The sequence below is a fragment of the Hyposmocoma kahamanoa genome, unplaced genomic scaffold (genome assembly GCF_003589595.1).
Source record: "Hyposmocoma kahamanoa isolate Upper Pololo Valley unplaced genomic scaffold, ASM358959v1 63, whole genome shotgun sequence".
NCBI classification, from domain to species: domain Eukaryota; kingdom Metazoa; phylum Arthropoda; class Insecta; order Lepidoptera; family Cosmopterigidae; genus Hyposmocoma; species Hyposmocoma kahamanoa.
In genome coordinates, this window is record NW_020653851.1 from 7,346,786 (window position 1) to 7,364,130 (window position 17,345).

At 39.8% G+C, this 17,345-nt stretch overlaps 1 protein-coding gene across 2 annotated transcripts in view; it reads right to left on the minus strand.

The window, feature by feature from the left end:
* Nucleotides 1–578: 578 nt before the first annotated feature.
* LOC113230399 (F-box/WD repeat-containing protein 9-like) overlaps nt 579–17,345 on the minus strand; it is a 20,961-nt gene continuing 4,194 nt past the window's right edge. The window contains exons 4-8 of one of the 2 annotated variants that reach the window (XM_026464310.1): nt 7,993–8,304; nt 7,827–7,915; nt 7,650–7,730; nt 6,982–7,519; nt 579–3,169 (exon numbers count right to left, since the gene is read on the minus strand). In XM_026464310.1, the coding sequence (XP_026320095.1) occupies nt 3,080–3,169; nt 6,982–7,519; nt 7,650–7,730; nt 7,827–7,915; nt 7,993–8,304 (1,110 nt within the window). In that variant the 3' untranslated portion in view covers nt 579–3,079. Of the gene's footprint in view, nt 3,170–6,981; nt 7,520–7,649; nt 7,916–7,992; nt 8,305–17,345 lie in introns of both variants that reach the window. The other variant, XM_026464309.1, reaches the window with a different exon arrangement.

Genomic DNA, 17,345 nt, shown 5'->3' on the forward strand with positions numbered 1-17,345 from the left:
TGTTACGCGAGAATACTGGCATTTGTGGTGTGGGCACGTCAGTGGTCCCATTTAAATTTGAAGAAAATATTTCACCTCTAAGGGTGGCAAAGTAGGGGATGAATCCGGTTTCGCGCACTTTCCAGTAACCGATTTCAATATAAAAACTTGGCCAATAGATGTAATTCCACGAACTTTTGAGGTCGGTTTTTTAAATACTCTGTACTGAGATTGTTATTCTGTATGTACTCATCTAAGTGATAAAAATAAAAGTATTGCACTCAATAGACAACCTAGGTTGGCATTTGTTTTTTTTCGGCTCAAAATTTATTTATAAATTTTACTATTTCCAAATATGAAATGTCTTTGAAGACGGGACCAATTAGAAGTAGGTTCTGATGAAAATTAATAACTGCTACTGCATTGACTTATTGTAAGTCAATGTGCTACTGTTTGTAAAAACATAGGTTCTTCAAAGATTTGTATTCATAGAATCAATATAATATATACATTTTTATATAATGGTTTTTATTGCATAATTATTACCGACATCAAGAGCACATTATGCTTGACACTTTGGACCGTTCTTAACGACAGTGGTTATGGAGGTAACAGTATCGTAGAGTGATTAAACGATATACTCATGTGTTAAACTTGACGTGCTCCTGACTATTTATGTCTGTAAATTATCATAATTGCATTGAAATTAGAATAAAATTGAAATTCATTTCACATTCGTACTCCTACGATAACCACGTTAGTATTTAATCATTTTACACAGATATAATATCATGATTAAATAAAGAGTCAAACAGTTTAGGTATCATTTAGCACTCAGTTTGACAAAAAACAACTTATTGATAACAAATTATTGTTTAATTTGTCCAAATGTCTTACAATGCCCTTCACGTGAGTTTATGATTGCCACTTATTTCCCGTTGGTTAACGGAATGTTATCGCTATTTAAGACCTTGGGAATTTTTTTCGGACGATTGTTAAGGTTCTACTATCACATCCGTGATCTAGTCAAAAACAGAATACTAATTAGGTACTTTCATAGCGCACTTGTTAGGGGCACACTTGGAGTGTCATGTCAGGACGACTGTACACAAGGAGGTATCCTTGTGTACAAGTGGCTTTCGGTCCTATGCAATAGCAAGTTTGGAAGCCAATGGTCTCTAGTTGAGCTCTGTCCAGGTATTCACTGAGTGTTGGGTAAAGAGTCGTCACCCAATCCGGAATGTTTTATGCGTAACGTGTCTGCGCGTGGTTAGGCGGAGCCCAGGTACTAACGGTGTACCTTCGATACTTAGGCGCCTCGGGGGAACCACATCGCATCCGCTTCTTATACCTTGTAACAAAGACTGGAGTAGAGTCGCTAACATCTACTCTGCATAGGTCGGCAAGCGGGCTCTGTAGGTCCGTGACCTTTACTTCCTTAGCTGCTTGTCGGAATTGTGTAGATTTAGACAACAGCATCAATTTTAATGCTTAAATTTTATCTCTGGATGAAACCAAGGCTATGATGGATAAGCCACCCAGTAATAGCATTCGAGATCTCTCTGGAGACCCTGGTGATCGAGTCGAGTTTCGTCGGAAGAGTTTAGAAAATCTGATGAGCACGGGATGGGCTATCAAGAAGCCTTTCTGCTCTCGGAAAAACCTTGAAGTGAAATTCCGATCGACAAACCAAAGCGTGACCAGTCAGTAATGTACAGAAGGACGAAGTAAGGAAGGCTTGCACGACCATGACACCTGCTGGCTGCTGACACATGAATCTTCAGTGAAATGGCGGGCTCCTTGCTCTTGGGTATTCTTGGTAATACGGAACCCATATCGGTGGAGCAAATGGGTCTGGTCCACATCACCACGTCGTCGCATGGTTAGGGGCCTAAGTTCTTGGGTTTCTTCCACAAGCCTGGCTGGATTATAATTACTTGTCAGAAACAAGACAGTGCAGACGCGCAGGCTTGAGACAAAATTGGTAAAAACTAAATATCCAAAGCCTACGACCGCTACCATCTATATCCCTAAAAGAGAGAGTTATAACGAGAACATTTACATTATACAGGTTCCAGACTTGTGTACCAAGGGCTTGTAAACAGCATATATTATCTCCAAGGAGCAACAATAGTATGCTCAGCCTACGTATCTGGAAAGAACAATAACCACCCGGCCGATCAGACCCGTTTTGTGGGATACGCCCAACGACAAAAAGCCGAGCTTCTGGTGGGATGTTAACGCTCGTTATACTGGGGAAGCAAGCATTAACAATATGACCAGAATAACAGAATACATACAGCAACAACATAACCAGGCTAGCGGAACAGTTTAACACGTTAGCCAAAAGGATATTAAAACAACAAAAGCCTGGAGAATCCTTCAGTTCTTTAGTACTGTTCCAAGTTGTAATTAATGGTGATCACAATAAATCAGTTGCTGATCACAGTGATGAGATACTGCACAGGTCCTGAATGAAGCCACCCTAATAATAATAATAAATAAATAGGGGTTCACTTTGCTTCTAGACGTTTTTAGAAGGCGCAGGAGTTCAAGGATTTTATATAAAAATAAATTTGGATAATATCTTACTCGTATATCTTACTATTCGGTTATCTGTTTCAATTCTGGAAGTGCCGTGTTATGTGTGTTTACATACTAGGCTTTACGTGAGATATCCTGAGAGGTGGGGCGGATTGCTCTGAGTTGGCGACTCGTGTCATCTAGCAACCACTTTCATGCGCGCAATCACAACTTGCGGACTGTACGTTGGACGCATACAGTAGCGCAACATATCACTCCGATCATGCATACCATTTGCTGCTTGACATGGCTGATGGTCGAGTGTTTCAGATCTTGTAATTTGTATATTTTATTACTATATTACTTTATACTTTAATTTGTGCTTGTACATTTTAGTTACGACCGTTAGCTATATACATTGTAAAATAAATTATTAAAATCTCTTACATCAGACTTCATTAATGGAAAATCAGTATTACTATGATGTATAGGTAACAATAAATCTTGTTTAATAATTATTAGAATAACAAAAGCGTATACTTAGATTTGTTACTGAATATAAATAGCAACATACAAATCAAAGATCATTGTATCTTTCATTTGGAACCCAAAACTCCAGGGCCGAGTCGCAAGTACCGATCACCATAACGTCATTCAGATACCGCAACTGAAAGAATAGTCAAACCTTGTTAATTATTATCATAACCAGTAGGGCCAGCACGATAGGGTGCGACTTGCGCGAGAGCGACATAAAGCGCGAGATACTGCTGTTCACGCATAGAGATCTCGCGCTTTGTGTCGCTCTCGCGCAAGCAGGGATCGGTATAGGTAGTTTTTTTACCTAAAGTTTGAGGAACATAGACTGAAAATGGAGACTGCCTTACGACAATATTTTTTAAGTCCTGGACCTGTTCGGGATTCGGGAAATAACTTAAGTACATTAAAAATTGACGTAATTGGGGGCAGGCAGGTACACTATCCGCGGAGATTGGGGACCTCCGCACCGCCAGTACCACGGCCCGGCGGGCCTACGGCCGATGCCGCCGCAGGCGCCAAACCCAAAGTGAGGAGAGAAGGCTCCACAGCGCCCCTCAGGGCGCGAGACAGGCCCTGAAGGTCGCAATAGGACGGGCCAAGGACTCTGCGAAAGAGGAGTTCTTGGCCACCCTGGACGCGGACCCATGGGGGAGGCCGTACAAAGTTGTGCGCAACAAAATGTACGGCGCATCTCCCATGGAGTCACTGGAGCTGGATCTCCTCAACCGGGTGGTGGAGGGCCTTTTCCCCGAACCGCAACCCTTCACCCCACCGGCCATGGTGCCCCCCAGAGCAGACGGGGGGCAGACTGAGGAACCCCCCCGGAAATCACCAATCACAGGGGGAGTTGGAGTGGGCGGTGGGACGGCTGCGGGGGCGGAAGAAGGCTCCCGGCCCGGACGGGGTACCGGGACGAGTCCTTCGCATTGCCCTGAAGCATCTCGGGACCCGCCTCAAGCATCTCATGGATGACTGCTTGAGGACGGGGTTGTTCCCGAGATGCTGGAAGGAGGGAAGGCTCGTCCTGGTGACCAAGCCGGGCCGACCTGCGGACTCCCCCTCGGGGTTCAGGCCCCTCGTCCTGCGACGAGGTGGCGAAGATCCTGGAGCGAATCATCGCCTCCAGGATCAACGAACACCTGAGGGGGACAGGCCCCGATGTGTCGCAGCGGCAGTACGGGTTCAGGGCTGGACTCTCCACCCTGGACGCCCTGGAGTCGCTGCGACACATCGTGGAGGAGGGTAACGGCGAGGGGGAAGGCGTGGTGGCTGTGTCGTCGGACCTTCGCTGTTATCAGGGAGGCGCTGAGGTACCATAATATCCCCAGGTACCTCAGCCGTCTGGTGGAGCACTACCTGGACGACAGGGTGGTGCTCTACCAGACGAGGGAAGGGAGGCGCGCCGAGCGCCCAATGAGATGCGGAGTACCCCAGGGGTCCGTATTAGGACCACTACTGTGGAACCTGGGGTACGATTGGGTGCTGAGGGGCGCGCTGCTGTGTGTAGCCGCCACCAGCGTGTCATCGGCGTACGCGATGACCGCCGTCCGGGGGACCACCTTCCAGGAGGCGGCCCGAAGAGCCTCAGTAGCGGCGGACATGGTGGTCCGCCGAATACAACTGCTGGGGCTCGAGGTCGCCGTGCCGAAGACGGATGTGGCCGTCTTCGGCGGGAGGGGTAGAGGTTGGGCGGTGCCGGCAGGCGCCCACGTCTCCATCGCAGGAGTATCGGTCCCGGTCAAGTCCCAGATGAAATATCTGGGACTTGTCCTGGACCGGCGATGGAACTTCGGGGAGCATTTCCGGCAACTTGCTCCCCGAATAATGGGCGCCGCATCGGCGTTGGGCAAGCTCCTGCCCAACCTCGGGAGGCCGGGAGCCCCATGCAGAAGGCTATACGCCGGGGTGACCCGGAGTATGGCCTTATACGGGGCTCCCATCTGGAGAGGGTGGTCGCCCTGCGAATGTGCAGGGCGTACATGACGGTGGCTTGCGCTGCCGCATGCGTCCTCGTCGGTACTCCGCCGTGGGACCTCGAAGCCGAGGTCCCGGGGGAGGTCCGCACCTACCGGCGGGGAATGAGGGACCGAGGCGAGCGACCCGCTCCTGAAGGGGTGGAGCGGGAACACCGCCTCGCGGCGCAGCGCATGCGGGACCGGTGGAAAGAGGTCTTGGCGGATCCCCCCTATGGCGCTAGTACCATAGAGGCTATCCGCTCTGTCCTCGTAGAGAGTACCACCTTGTGCAGGTGCTGACCGGGCACGGCTGCTTCGGTCACTACCTGCACAAGGTGGCGAGGAGGGAACCGTCCCCGTCGTGGCACGAGTGCGGCGCTGCGGATGACACCGCGCAGCACACCCTAGAGGTGTGTAGCCGGTGGGATGAGCAACGCCGCACTCTGACGGGGACTGTAGGGCAGGACCTCTCGCTGCCGAGCGTGGTTGCCGCCATGCTCGATAGCGAGGAGTCCTGGGAGGCGTTGGCATACTTTTGCGCAGATGTTATGTCGCAAAAGGAGGCCGCGGAGCGGGTGCGCAAGGATGCGGCGGACGCGCACCCGCTCCGGCGCAGACGTACTGGGAGAAGGCGAAGGCAGTTCGCTGCTCGCCTGATCCCCTAGTGAGACCAGCGGGCTCTGGACAGGGACTCCGGAGCCTGCATTGCACGGCCTCACTCGTCTGGGGGGCGGGTCGGAGGACAACCGACTCGCCCCTCCGTTGGCGCGGGAGCCCTGGCGTAAGCTAGGGCGGCCGGGCGGCGTCGTGGTGAAAGCTTACTGATCCCACGGCGCCGACTCAACCGGCGAGAGGGAAACCCGGGGGGTTTTAGTGGGGTAGGCCCTCCAGTCTGGAGGGAGAGTCCCCACATAACTCCTGAGTCTCCCTGGGTTCAGGGGTATCCATAAAGATTTCCCCCGTCAAAAAAAAAAGGCAGGTACACTATATTTGTCTTAACTTTGCGACACAGTGGGTCGGATCGGCGATATTGCGGACAATGGATTTTTTTTCACGATACCTCTCTCGAGACGAGAGGAGACGAGAGATCCTGTTCTCCTAGTTAAATATTGTTATATCACATTTTGCCATAAATTTAATAGTTTAGTAGGAAAAAAAATGTGAATTTTTTTTATGGGTTCATACTTTTCGTGCCCCATCGTTACAAAACCTTAGTCGATTCAGTCTTGGAATCACTACAGACGTATTATTAGACTTATCTTCTATAAATTTGCACAGTAAACGCGCGCCCAAACCTGTGAATTCACTACTTATATTGCACATTTTCTGACGCGTACAAGCAGTACCATACAAAAAATACACATTTTATTTTTTCCTACTAAACCAGAAAATGAAGACTGTCTCAGGACAATATTTTTTAGGAAGAGGAAGACCGAGACTATTTAGATCAGATAAAGGAAAAAGTTAATGTCGTGTCGTATCAGGAAATCAAGGCTAAAGCGCTAAACAGAGATGATTGGAGATTGCTCCACTGACAAGAGCCTAGCTCTTAAATGAGAAAAAGAAAAAGAAGAAACTATTAGATTTATAGCAAAATGTGATATGACAATATTTAATTAGGACAATAGGATCTCTCGATTGGCATTTTTTTAAAGAGGTATCGTGAAAAAAAATCCAATATCTGCAATATCGCAGATCCGACCCACTGTGCATCGCAAAATTAAGATAAGCATACTGCACCTGCCTGTCCCCAATTACGTCAATTTTTAATGTTCTTAAGTGATTTCCCGAATCTCGAAGAAGTCCAAGACCTAAAAAATATTGTCGTAAGGCAGTCTCCATTTTCTGTCTATGTACCTCAAAGTTTAGGTAAAAAACTCTTCCTATTCCGATCCCTGATCATAACTTGCATATTCACATATTATAATGCCATATAAATACATATGCAATTTACAGTATTACAATAATTATTATTTATTAAGCCCACCTGAGTGACATCAAATGTAGTTGTCTTCACACTAGCATACTCTTTAGGTGGATAGCAGGTGTACATGAATTTAATATCTCCTCTGTCTGAACATACAATCATATTGCCTGCACTTTGATAACAACCAATTATTTTACTTGAAGGTTTCGTTATAGGAGGTTCAGGCCACAGTTCAAGTGATTTAATATGTCTGTACTCTTCAGGGTGGAATAAATGTAGGCATCCTTTAGAGTCTCCTATATACATAGCTGATTGGTTCCAGCTAGTACATACAGGATATGCTTTCTCAGTTATCTTCACATCATGAACTAACAACTTGCCTGCAACTCTATCCCAGATAGCTAACGTTTTGTCTTCACTTATTGATGCCACCATACTTTTGTAAATATTAAGTGATAAAACTGGTCCTCTGTGGGGTTTATAGGAGCTTACAGGATCAGATCCTGCACGTTTATCAAATGATAACACTTTCTTAGAATATAAACCAGCCATAACAATACTTTCAGTAGTTGCTACTGATAATGCTGACATACGACATCTGGAACAAATAGTGTCCGTCTTGATTACAATACTATGATTATACAGTAGATTGTAGATTGAAAATTTCGTAGGTAACATTTATTGTACTTTCAGTTACTTATTAAATAATTTATTATATAAGCGCTTACCGGAATGTCTGAAAACACACAAATCCACATTCTAGGTCCCATGCTTTGACTGTATTATCCCAAGAAGCTGAATATATAGTAGATGCACAGTCTATATTGTCTGGAGCCAGATCCCATACCCAGCCAGCATGAGCATCTCGGATATATTTTGGCCTTGCATCTACTAGTGTTGTAGTATTGTCACTTTGGTCATGGGGTTTAATATTTAATACATTCCATAGAGCCATTCCTCGATCCCTTCCTCCTGATACACATAATTCACCATTCTGAAAAATAAATACAAACCAATTAAAAACTTGACATTTATTTTAAAAAATTGTGTTGAAAATATTTAATTACCTACATTAACTAATAGGACTGTGTCAACTGAGGCAAAATGCACATCTTTGACAACAATGTGCCTCATAGAGTCTTTTACATTTGACCATTTCTTCTTCTCTACCTCCATTTCCACACACACATCTTCCCAATCTATCTGTACTTCATCCCATATTTTCAAATTTGGTAGAGCAGGATAGCAGCCTCCAATTTTGTTGTGGACCCAATACTTCCATAAATGATCATCGGCCAATATATCAGCAAACCTACTGCAGACTCTGCTAAATGTGTACTTTAAGAAATGTGCATCCAGAAACGAGCATATCTTGAGAATAATCTGAAATAAAAAAATTTGTTGTTAGTTTGTAGTCGCTAAAAAGTTTCCGAACCTATAGAGCATTAAACCGCAAACAGAGCATCAGTCACGCGTCAGTCTTCGTTTGGTCGACCGAGAGCGAGCTTGGCAATTGGGTGTTTTTTTTTTCGTGCATATTCTATGTCCAAGTCCAACGTAAATTTCACGTTTTTTTCATAGAATATGTATACAAGGTGTAATCGTTAACTGCACCCAGGCGATTATTCCATAAATATGAGAGGTATCAAAAAGCTTTAAACTGATATCAAAAGTACGTTACCTAATGGGTAAATCGACATCAATAATTTTTTTTAAATAAAACTGGATATATCCAAAATTTTCACATTAAATGCTCCCATACATTTAACCCTTAACTATAGTCGTGGAAAAAATAACGCTTCTGTAGTCGTGGGTCCAATGGACCCATGCATTTTGGAATGGTGATAAAATAGAGAGTATGATATATTTTTAATATTTATTTATTCAAACTATTATTTTAACTTTGATAAATGCTGTGTTGTATAAAATTAACGGTAGGAACATATATATCAATATCTATTTATATCAGTTGTAATTTTCTTAATCTAAAATCTGGTCAACTAAAAACAGTTCATAAAAAAATTAAACAAACGTCAAAATTCACAAACAAAACTTATTTCTTACATTTGAAAATATATTGTTTTAGAAAATAAAATAAAATTAAAAGTATCTCCTCGTAAAAGAGAACTGACACTAGTGCAATTTAACCTAATTATAAAGATGAATTGCACACACTTTTTACTTATGCCATGTAAGTAAAATGTAAGGTTCACATAAAGATCATTTCAACTTTATTTTCATTAGGATTTTCGCTAACAGATACTTCAGGACATTTCGTGATCACTAATTCTGACAAAATCCTCGTCCTTTTCTGAAAACTGTTTGTCAGAATTTGAAGTTCCAGCATTGTGTGCAGATGAATTTGGGCCGATTTCTTCCTTATCGCTGTCGAAATCAGTGTTCAACCAGCTCTCTAATATGTCTTCTTGAATTATAAGTCACTTTTTCGATTCGCCATGACTAGAAACTGGAACAAAAAACAAAAATTGATAAAATATGTCATACAAAATCTTCCGTATTTATTGGACTCACATGTAAACCATTACTCATGTTTGGAGCAACGAGCAAAACATGTCCATCTCACAGTGCGCGCTTCGGCGTGCCATCGGAACGTACTGAGGAGTAGGAAGAGCTGGGTCGCCTGCAGTGATTACTACGCGAGTTTTAAAGAATGAACTTGCATCCATTGGACACACGACTATAGTTAAGGGTTAATATGATATTCGCAGAGAGGCTTTAGTTGACCTACTTTAAGAGGTAACAATAGGTTTACAGATAACAAAATAGCTGTAAATAAAGTAATAAAATTATCTTTTAATTGAATAAAAATATAATGGCATACTCAATTATTTGGTCAAGTGTGAGTTATCCATAAAAATATATAAAACTGATTTTTTTTTAAAGTTACTGATGTCAATTTACGGTAACGTACTTTCGATATCAGTTAAAGCTTTTTCATATCTCTTATATTTATGGAATACTCGCCTGGGCACACTTAACGATTACACCCTGTATTGTTTATGAAATATACGAGTGTGTTGCATACATGCGTGTAGTACTTATGGTTACGAAAATGTCGTTAATAAAATAAACTTGAAAAAACTGTCTCAAATCTCACCTCCTTCGGCATCCGTTTCCTGCTTTTCCTGATAGACGTTAAAATAAAAGAAAAACCAAAATATAAAACAAACATACTTACTATATAAATAAATACATTAAACACACGTCGAATACGTATAATGCCATTTGATTTAATGCTACAATATCAATAGAATTTCAATAAATGAACTTTTGTCAAATTATTTTTCTAATTATCTGCGTTTTGAAAGTATCTCTAAGAGACAGTTTGTATATGACCTTAAACGGTAGACCACCACTATGCCCCGCACACATTATTCAGGTTCCCACAGAACATCGAGAAAGACGCAGTTTCATTTGTGGTAAAAAAATACATTCGTGTAAACTGCCGAGAGAGGATAATTTTGAATAAGTACGTTCTCTTTCCTTTCGCCGATTTTTATAAGTATTTTTCATATTTTCTCTGATGTGCTTATTAATTATCCTTACCCGTAGTATTTATGTAATTTACGATGTTGGTAAAGCGCAAAATTTATTTATTATTATTCATTAGAGAAAATTTAAAGCAGTCTCAATTTAAAGCCTCATTACCTTCTTCCTCACTACCTTCATTTACCATCGCTATTTTGAACGAAACGAAGGTAATGAGGTCAAAGTTATGGTAATTAGAATGTATTTCAGGGAAACCATTTTATTTTTACTAATTTAATTTAACAATCTTTAATGGGTATATATTATTTGCGTTGAAAATGTGTTTATTGCAGATATCTCTGATAGATAAAACTGATTAAAGATGCCGAAGAAAACTAAACAAAGAAAAGAACAGAAATAAGAGCACGATCCATTACAAAAGAAGTAAAATTAGGTTACTGTAAAGCAGGGTTTCTTAACCTGTGGTCCATTGTCCCCTAACGGGGCCGGGTAATGAACCGACCGAACCGGGTTGGCGAGAATACCTAACATAATGGAACAGCAACCGTCACACTTAACTATACATGTGTAATTAAGTTAAAGTTTAACCGCAAACAATGTAAGCTAGTAAAAGCTAAACCTAATTTTTTTTTGTATTTTCGGAGAGGGTCCGCCGGCTCTTTGACATTTTGAGAGGGGTCCATGACTAGAAACAAGTTAACAAACCCTGTTATAAAGTAAGGTGCAGAAAGAGAAAAAAATATATCGAATACTAGAAACGAAAAGAGCAGAGAAAAATAAAGAATGTGGATGATCCTTCTCGTCGAAAATCACAAGTTCAAAGAAAATTATGGAGAATAAATAAAAAGGATATTATGAAAAGAAAAAGAAAGCGAAAGTCATATTAATACAAAATTCTCCACCAAATAGTGATACTGAAGAAATTCCTCCCGAAAAAGACCCACTCAATGAACAAACTCAAAATCCCTAGTCTCGATCATCCATGAACTGCACCAACGAAAGTAATTCTTACCAGAATTGTTCAAAAAAAGAAATTTTATCGAATATTTTATAACAAATAGGATTACTAAAGAATGAAATAGAAAAAAGTAATAAAGACGAGGACGTTCAGCAAACGCTGTTTTTTTTCTTTTTATACATTGACTTACAAATAAATGGACGACGGGTCTAATACAAAAACCACGAAAAAAATGTCCCAAGTCAACCCATTCGAAATTTAAATTATTATGTCATCGCAGTATCGCGCTGTCCGTAGAACAAATGAAGACTAAAGCGGAGTGTCGCGCTCTGTATACGATTTTAGCGCCTTACAAGTGCGGACACTTTTTAGCGCGGACCCGACGTCCATATAATTGTAAGTCAATGTGTTTATAGTATTAAGTGACGGGACGAACAAGTAGTGTGCCTGACGGTACGCTACACGCCTATCCATAATAGTTAGTACTGTTTTTAAACGTACAGCAGATCAAGCTGTCCGTTTTGACAATGAATGAACTAATTTTGTACATTCTTGGGTTATATCCCACCTAAAGTAAACATTGAGATTCGTGTTATTACTCAAAACGACATTGAAGTAGAAGTTTTCCACCAGACTTAAAAGCAGCAAAATGTACTAAAGAGGTGCTCAATTGACATTTGAATATATCAAGCGCTTAGGACAAAAATCTGAAATATATAATAATCTCTAATCTCTTGCTTAAAAATCTTTTGAGAAAACTTTATTTTCTCTGTGATAATGTTCTATTTGTGATCACGGGAAACGTATTGACATGGATGAGAATACAACACCAGAGCTGATTGGGGAAATATCAAATGACACAAAAAAATTTAAGTACAAAAGCATCAACTAATTTCCAAGATGATTTTTCAAACAGGCAACACTCACCAAAAATTAAAATACTATCGAATATTAACGTAACTAATTGGGAAAATAAGCAGTTTTATCTCAGTTTTATACTAAAGAGAAGAATATGGGTATTTTGAAAATTTTAAAAATGTATGAATGATAGTGAAACTGACAGCGAAGATGTCGAAAATAATAAATACGGAACGTGTATGGAGGTAACTAAAACTCCGAAAATACTGACTGATATTTTTGGAGTTTTTTATTTCATTTAAGGAGTATATCAAAATACACACATCAAAAGTGTCTAGGGATCAAGTGAATATTATTGAAATAAAAATTATTTAAGCAATATTTACCAAATCCAGTCTCAGGACGACTTCTTACTTTAATGCTTATGTTTTATTTAACCGCTTACCCCTATATTTAATTAAAATAAACTAAAATTGATGTTTTTGCAAATTGTGGGAAAGAACTCAAATTAACGGCGTCAATTAAATGACAAAAAAAAAATGGCGAAAATGATGATTTTGCTCATTTTTATTGTAAAGATAAGAAAATTAATAATCTGTATTTCCACCATTAACACGAATCACACAATTACAGCGATTTGGCATGCTTAAGATGAGTTCATCAAAATCACTTTGAGGAATGGCCGCCCATGTGTTTTGTAACAAGTCAAAATATTGTTGTAGAGTATGTACGGTATGCATACTTGGCACAGTTCTTCTTTGAAGCATATCCCATGCGTGCTCAATTGGATTGAGGTCTGGCGATTGAGCAGGCCACGGCAGAACGTTGATACGAGTTTCGGCAAGAATGCGTGTTACGACTCTAGCCGTGTGTGGACGTGCGTTGTCATGCATTAGTTGAAATGAATCACCCAACTGGCCTCGTAAAGGGATGATAACATCTGAAACAATCCTCTCTGCGTAAACTTGAGCATTGAGGTTACCCCTGATCCAAATGAGATCGGTTCTTCCGCCGATCCAAATACCGGCCCATATCATTATTGTTCCCCCACCATATGGATGAATTTCCTGACAATATCTCAAACGTTCATGACGTCCAGATGTTCTCCAAACTCGAGTACGTCGCGGGATTCATCCGAAAAGCACACATAGCGCCAGTCTTCTTCCTCCCAGTTTCTGTGTTCGCGAGCCCATCGTAAACGGGTCCTGCGATTGCAGGGTGCAATAGGTGGAACTCTGAGCGGCCTTCGGGATCGCAGACCCACTTCACGTAAACGATTTCGGATTGTTTGATCGCTTATTAGCAAGCCTGAGGAGCTGTGGAGCCTCGTAACCAACATCATGGCGGTCATGATACGATTCCGTCGAGCAGTATTTTGGATATACCGGTCCTGTCTGCGAGTCGTGATGCGAGATCGTCCTCCATGTCGCTCGGCCACGCTGCCCGTCAAGCGATAGCGCGTCCAGAGGCGACTTATGACGCTATGTGTAGTGTTAAGAGTGAAAGCCACAGCACGTTGCCTGGAACCAGCTTCCAACATTCCGACGGCTCGCATCATCACTTCTCGGGTTAAATGATGTCGTCTCTCCATAATAATGTAAATTGTTTCGGTTCCGATGCAGATATTGTAATGATTTTGTCAAAACGCTATAACTCATTTTTATACAAAACCACATTGACAATCGATTTTCTTCTTATTATCGAATTTTAAACAATATTCCTTATTTAAATGTTAAAACTCACTAAAAAGTATCAATAGCGATACAAAAAAGTTAATATAATTAACCCTAATTGCAGCAATACTCTTAAACGTACTTGATCCCTAGACACTTTTGATGTGTGTATTTGTTTTTTGTTCCTATTTTTATAACTTAGATAGCCCTTATGAGTAATTTCACGTAACGATTTTTTTATATCTCATAGTACATAATAATACTATGTTTGTTTTAATTTGTAACATGTTAATTTTTAAATGTATAATTTACTGGAAAAGAAGTTTTACAAATTGTTTTATTTGTGACACTGACAAGGTGAATGTAGCTAGTATTACGTTATGTTACTATTATATTTTTAAGCTTTGTTTCCAAATAATTTAACAAAACATTTCAAAAGTACACAAAAAAAAATGTTATCATGTCTTTCTATTCATCCGCATTACCGTCGCACCAAACTTTCCTCCTTTTTTATTATTGTCATGTCGCTCGGTGCAGTTCTCATTACCTTCTCACCGCGATATTTCAATTAGTTGTAATTTTATAATTATTGACAGTATGAAAGCATAATCTATACTAGATTACAGTATTCACTTTGTGTTTATATAAAATAGCATAAAATTATATTTCAGCAATATTTCTAAAATTTTGAAAAAATATCACGCAATTTGCATGACACGGAAGAGACACCCGATTATGCCGTAATGTATGATAAAAACTTGTACAAATTGCATATAAATTACAAAAGCAATCAAAAAGCTAACTGTCCTTATCCAAAAGACAAGACAAAGAGACCTATTATACGCCAATTTCTATTCTTCGAACCACAAGCTATTGAAACATTTAGAACAAAGAAACTATAGAGTTGCTACGATGTGAATCTTATTTTTAAAATGATTTTTTTAATGTTAGTAGTAATTAACAAAAAATAAATTATTATACTCTTTTCACGTCTTTTTGTGTAGGTATACGTTTGCCCGAAATAGTTTAAATAGTAAGTAGTTGAAATAGTAAGTTTGCTCTAATTTTCATAATCCCAAATGTATTTTTTAGGAATATTACAAAACAAACCTACGCTGACTTAATCTTTTATTTTTGATAAGGATAAGCAGCCAAAATTCCCCAAAAGCATAATGGTTTTGTTATAAATCGGTTTTCGAGATTATGAAAATTTGAGTTTACGTTTATAATCTGTCTTTTTTGAAGATGGAGTAAAATGACAGTTCATTGTGCAAAGGTGTTGCCCGCTTACAAGCAGCTAGTGATTGCAATCTATAAAATATTCTATCGACCATTGCATGTCCTTATTATTATTATAATGTATATACAGGGTGTAAATTTGAGACGGGGCAGCAAGGCCAGCTACCTTAATCCTTGTAGTTACAGGAAAACGGTTCTAGAAGACATATTTTGATTGGCATTCACAGATTTTGAAAAAAATGGTACAGTCAGCGAGATAAAAGGCAATTTTTACAAAGCTTTTTTTAATGCCATTCGATCCGGTCTCTGGTAAGGATCAATAGTCTCTATGGGACCCATTGAGGTAAGAGTACTCGAAATGTCAGAAATCGCAAAAACCTTTTACTACACTTTTTAAATAAAAACTTTTTGTTAGAAAAGAAACTGGCCACTACTCTACAAATAAGAATGAAGTAAAACCAAATTAAAATCATATTATTATTTTTTAAATTTGGAACTGTTTTGTTTTATTAATAGCGAATTGTCACTTTTAGTACGATTTTTAATGAAAATGTTATCAAATGTGGAAACAAATTAATTGGAACACATGGTCCTATCAAATGGACATAGTTATGTAAACAAGAACCAACCCACAAAATGTCACTTTCGAGATAATTAGATTTTTGTAAATACAGTGTGAAGAAACAAATAGGTAAGTTATTTGAGACAAACAACTTAACAGAGTTATGTGTAGCATTGAGAATGATATAGGAAAACTGATTTATATTGATTTATCTTTGATTTAGGTATTTTTTTAAATCAAAAACCTGGTGGTTCATTATTGCAAAAATACTGTTTTGTGGGATGGTTCTTTACTGTAAAAAGATTTAGGTTTTACAGGTAGACAGATTACTGTAAATAACTTTAAACCCCTTTGTTATCTGTCACTATTTTGTTATGACAAGAACTTACACACTATTAAGTAAAACACTGTTGTTCATCACCCCACATTACCTAATCACCATCGTCCACTTCTACCTCAAAATCAACTTCACCAGAAAACTCATCTATATTATCTTTAACTGTATCATTCCGTATTAAGTTTTAGTAAAAGTGTTGTGCATCTTCTAGTACAAGATGCAACAACCTTTTCGGGCCGTTTAACTTTGCTTCAGGGATGGGATTTCCTCCAGACCAGACCAGATCCATTAATTCTAAGGTTAATCAGGCAGTATTTTCTCGTAAATTTTATCTACTTTTGAATTCATTTAGTCTTTAATCTAGGTTAGATCTCTCAAAAATTAAAAACATAATATCTTTTATATTAAGAAGATACTCTTTTGATACATCAGTTACTTTTACCTTTTTGTTATTTTTTCCAGGTTAGTAAACAACAATAATCTTCTTTTCTCATTTTATAAACTCTGATTAATTTATTTTTTCTGTATACGTTCGTTATTTACATAAAGTCTTCTGTCAAACTGTTGAATTTCTAGAGCAAAGTCGATTGGGCCACATCACATTCTTCACTCCAGTCTCCAGACTCTAGAAAGCGAAGACTACTGTTTGAACTCTTCAGTGATCATCTAATAAAGCTTTCAGTGTCAACTTCATCTTTATATTTCTGTTTTGGCCTACGCAAGGGTCACTCCAAAGTGTTAAGTGCTTCATGCCGTCGTTAAGGCTCTCCATTACGTGCTCAAGAAGGCAGGAGCTCACTTCGAACTCCTACTCACTTCTCCTTCTACCTAAACGTTCCAATAGGCATGGTCGTTACTTCCTGAGTGGGTGCCCGAATTGTAAACCCAAAGCTGTCTTTTGTAAAAAGGTGAGACAGTTTTGGGTTTACTTTACCTCTCCTGCGTATACATGCAGAAGATGCTTACACTAAGCACTTACAAAAAGCTCAGTTTTTGCAAAAGCAGCTCAAAAATGACATGAAATTAGCCCATGGAACTCATTCCACCAAAACAATCACAGTAGGCCGAAGCCTGCATAAAACTTTACCTCTTCTACGTATACTAACTTACCCAAAAATGTGGTATACTATAAAAGACAAAGCTGTCTTTCGGTTAACAATATGGACATCCACTCAGGACATTGGAACATTTAGGTACAAAGATAAGCAAGTAGGGGTCCTGCCTTGTTAAGCATGCAAAGGAGAGACTTGAAGACGGCGTGAAGCATTTACTACTTTGAAATTATTT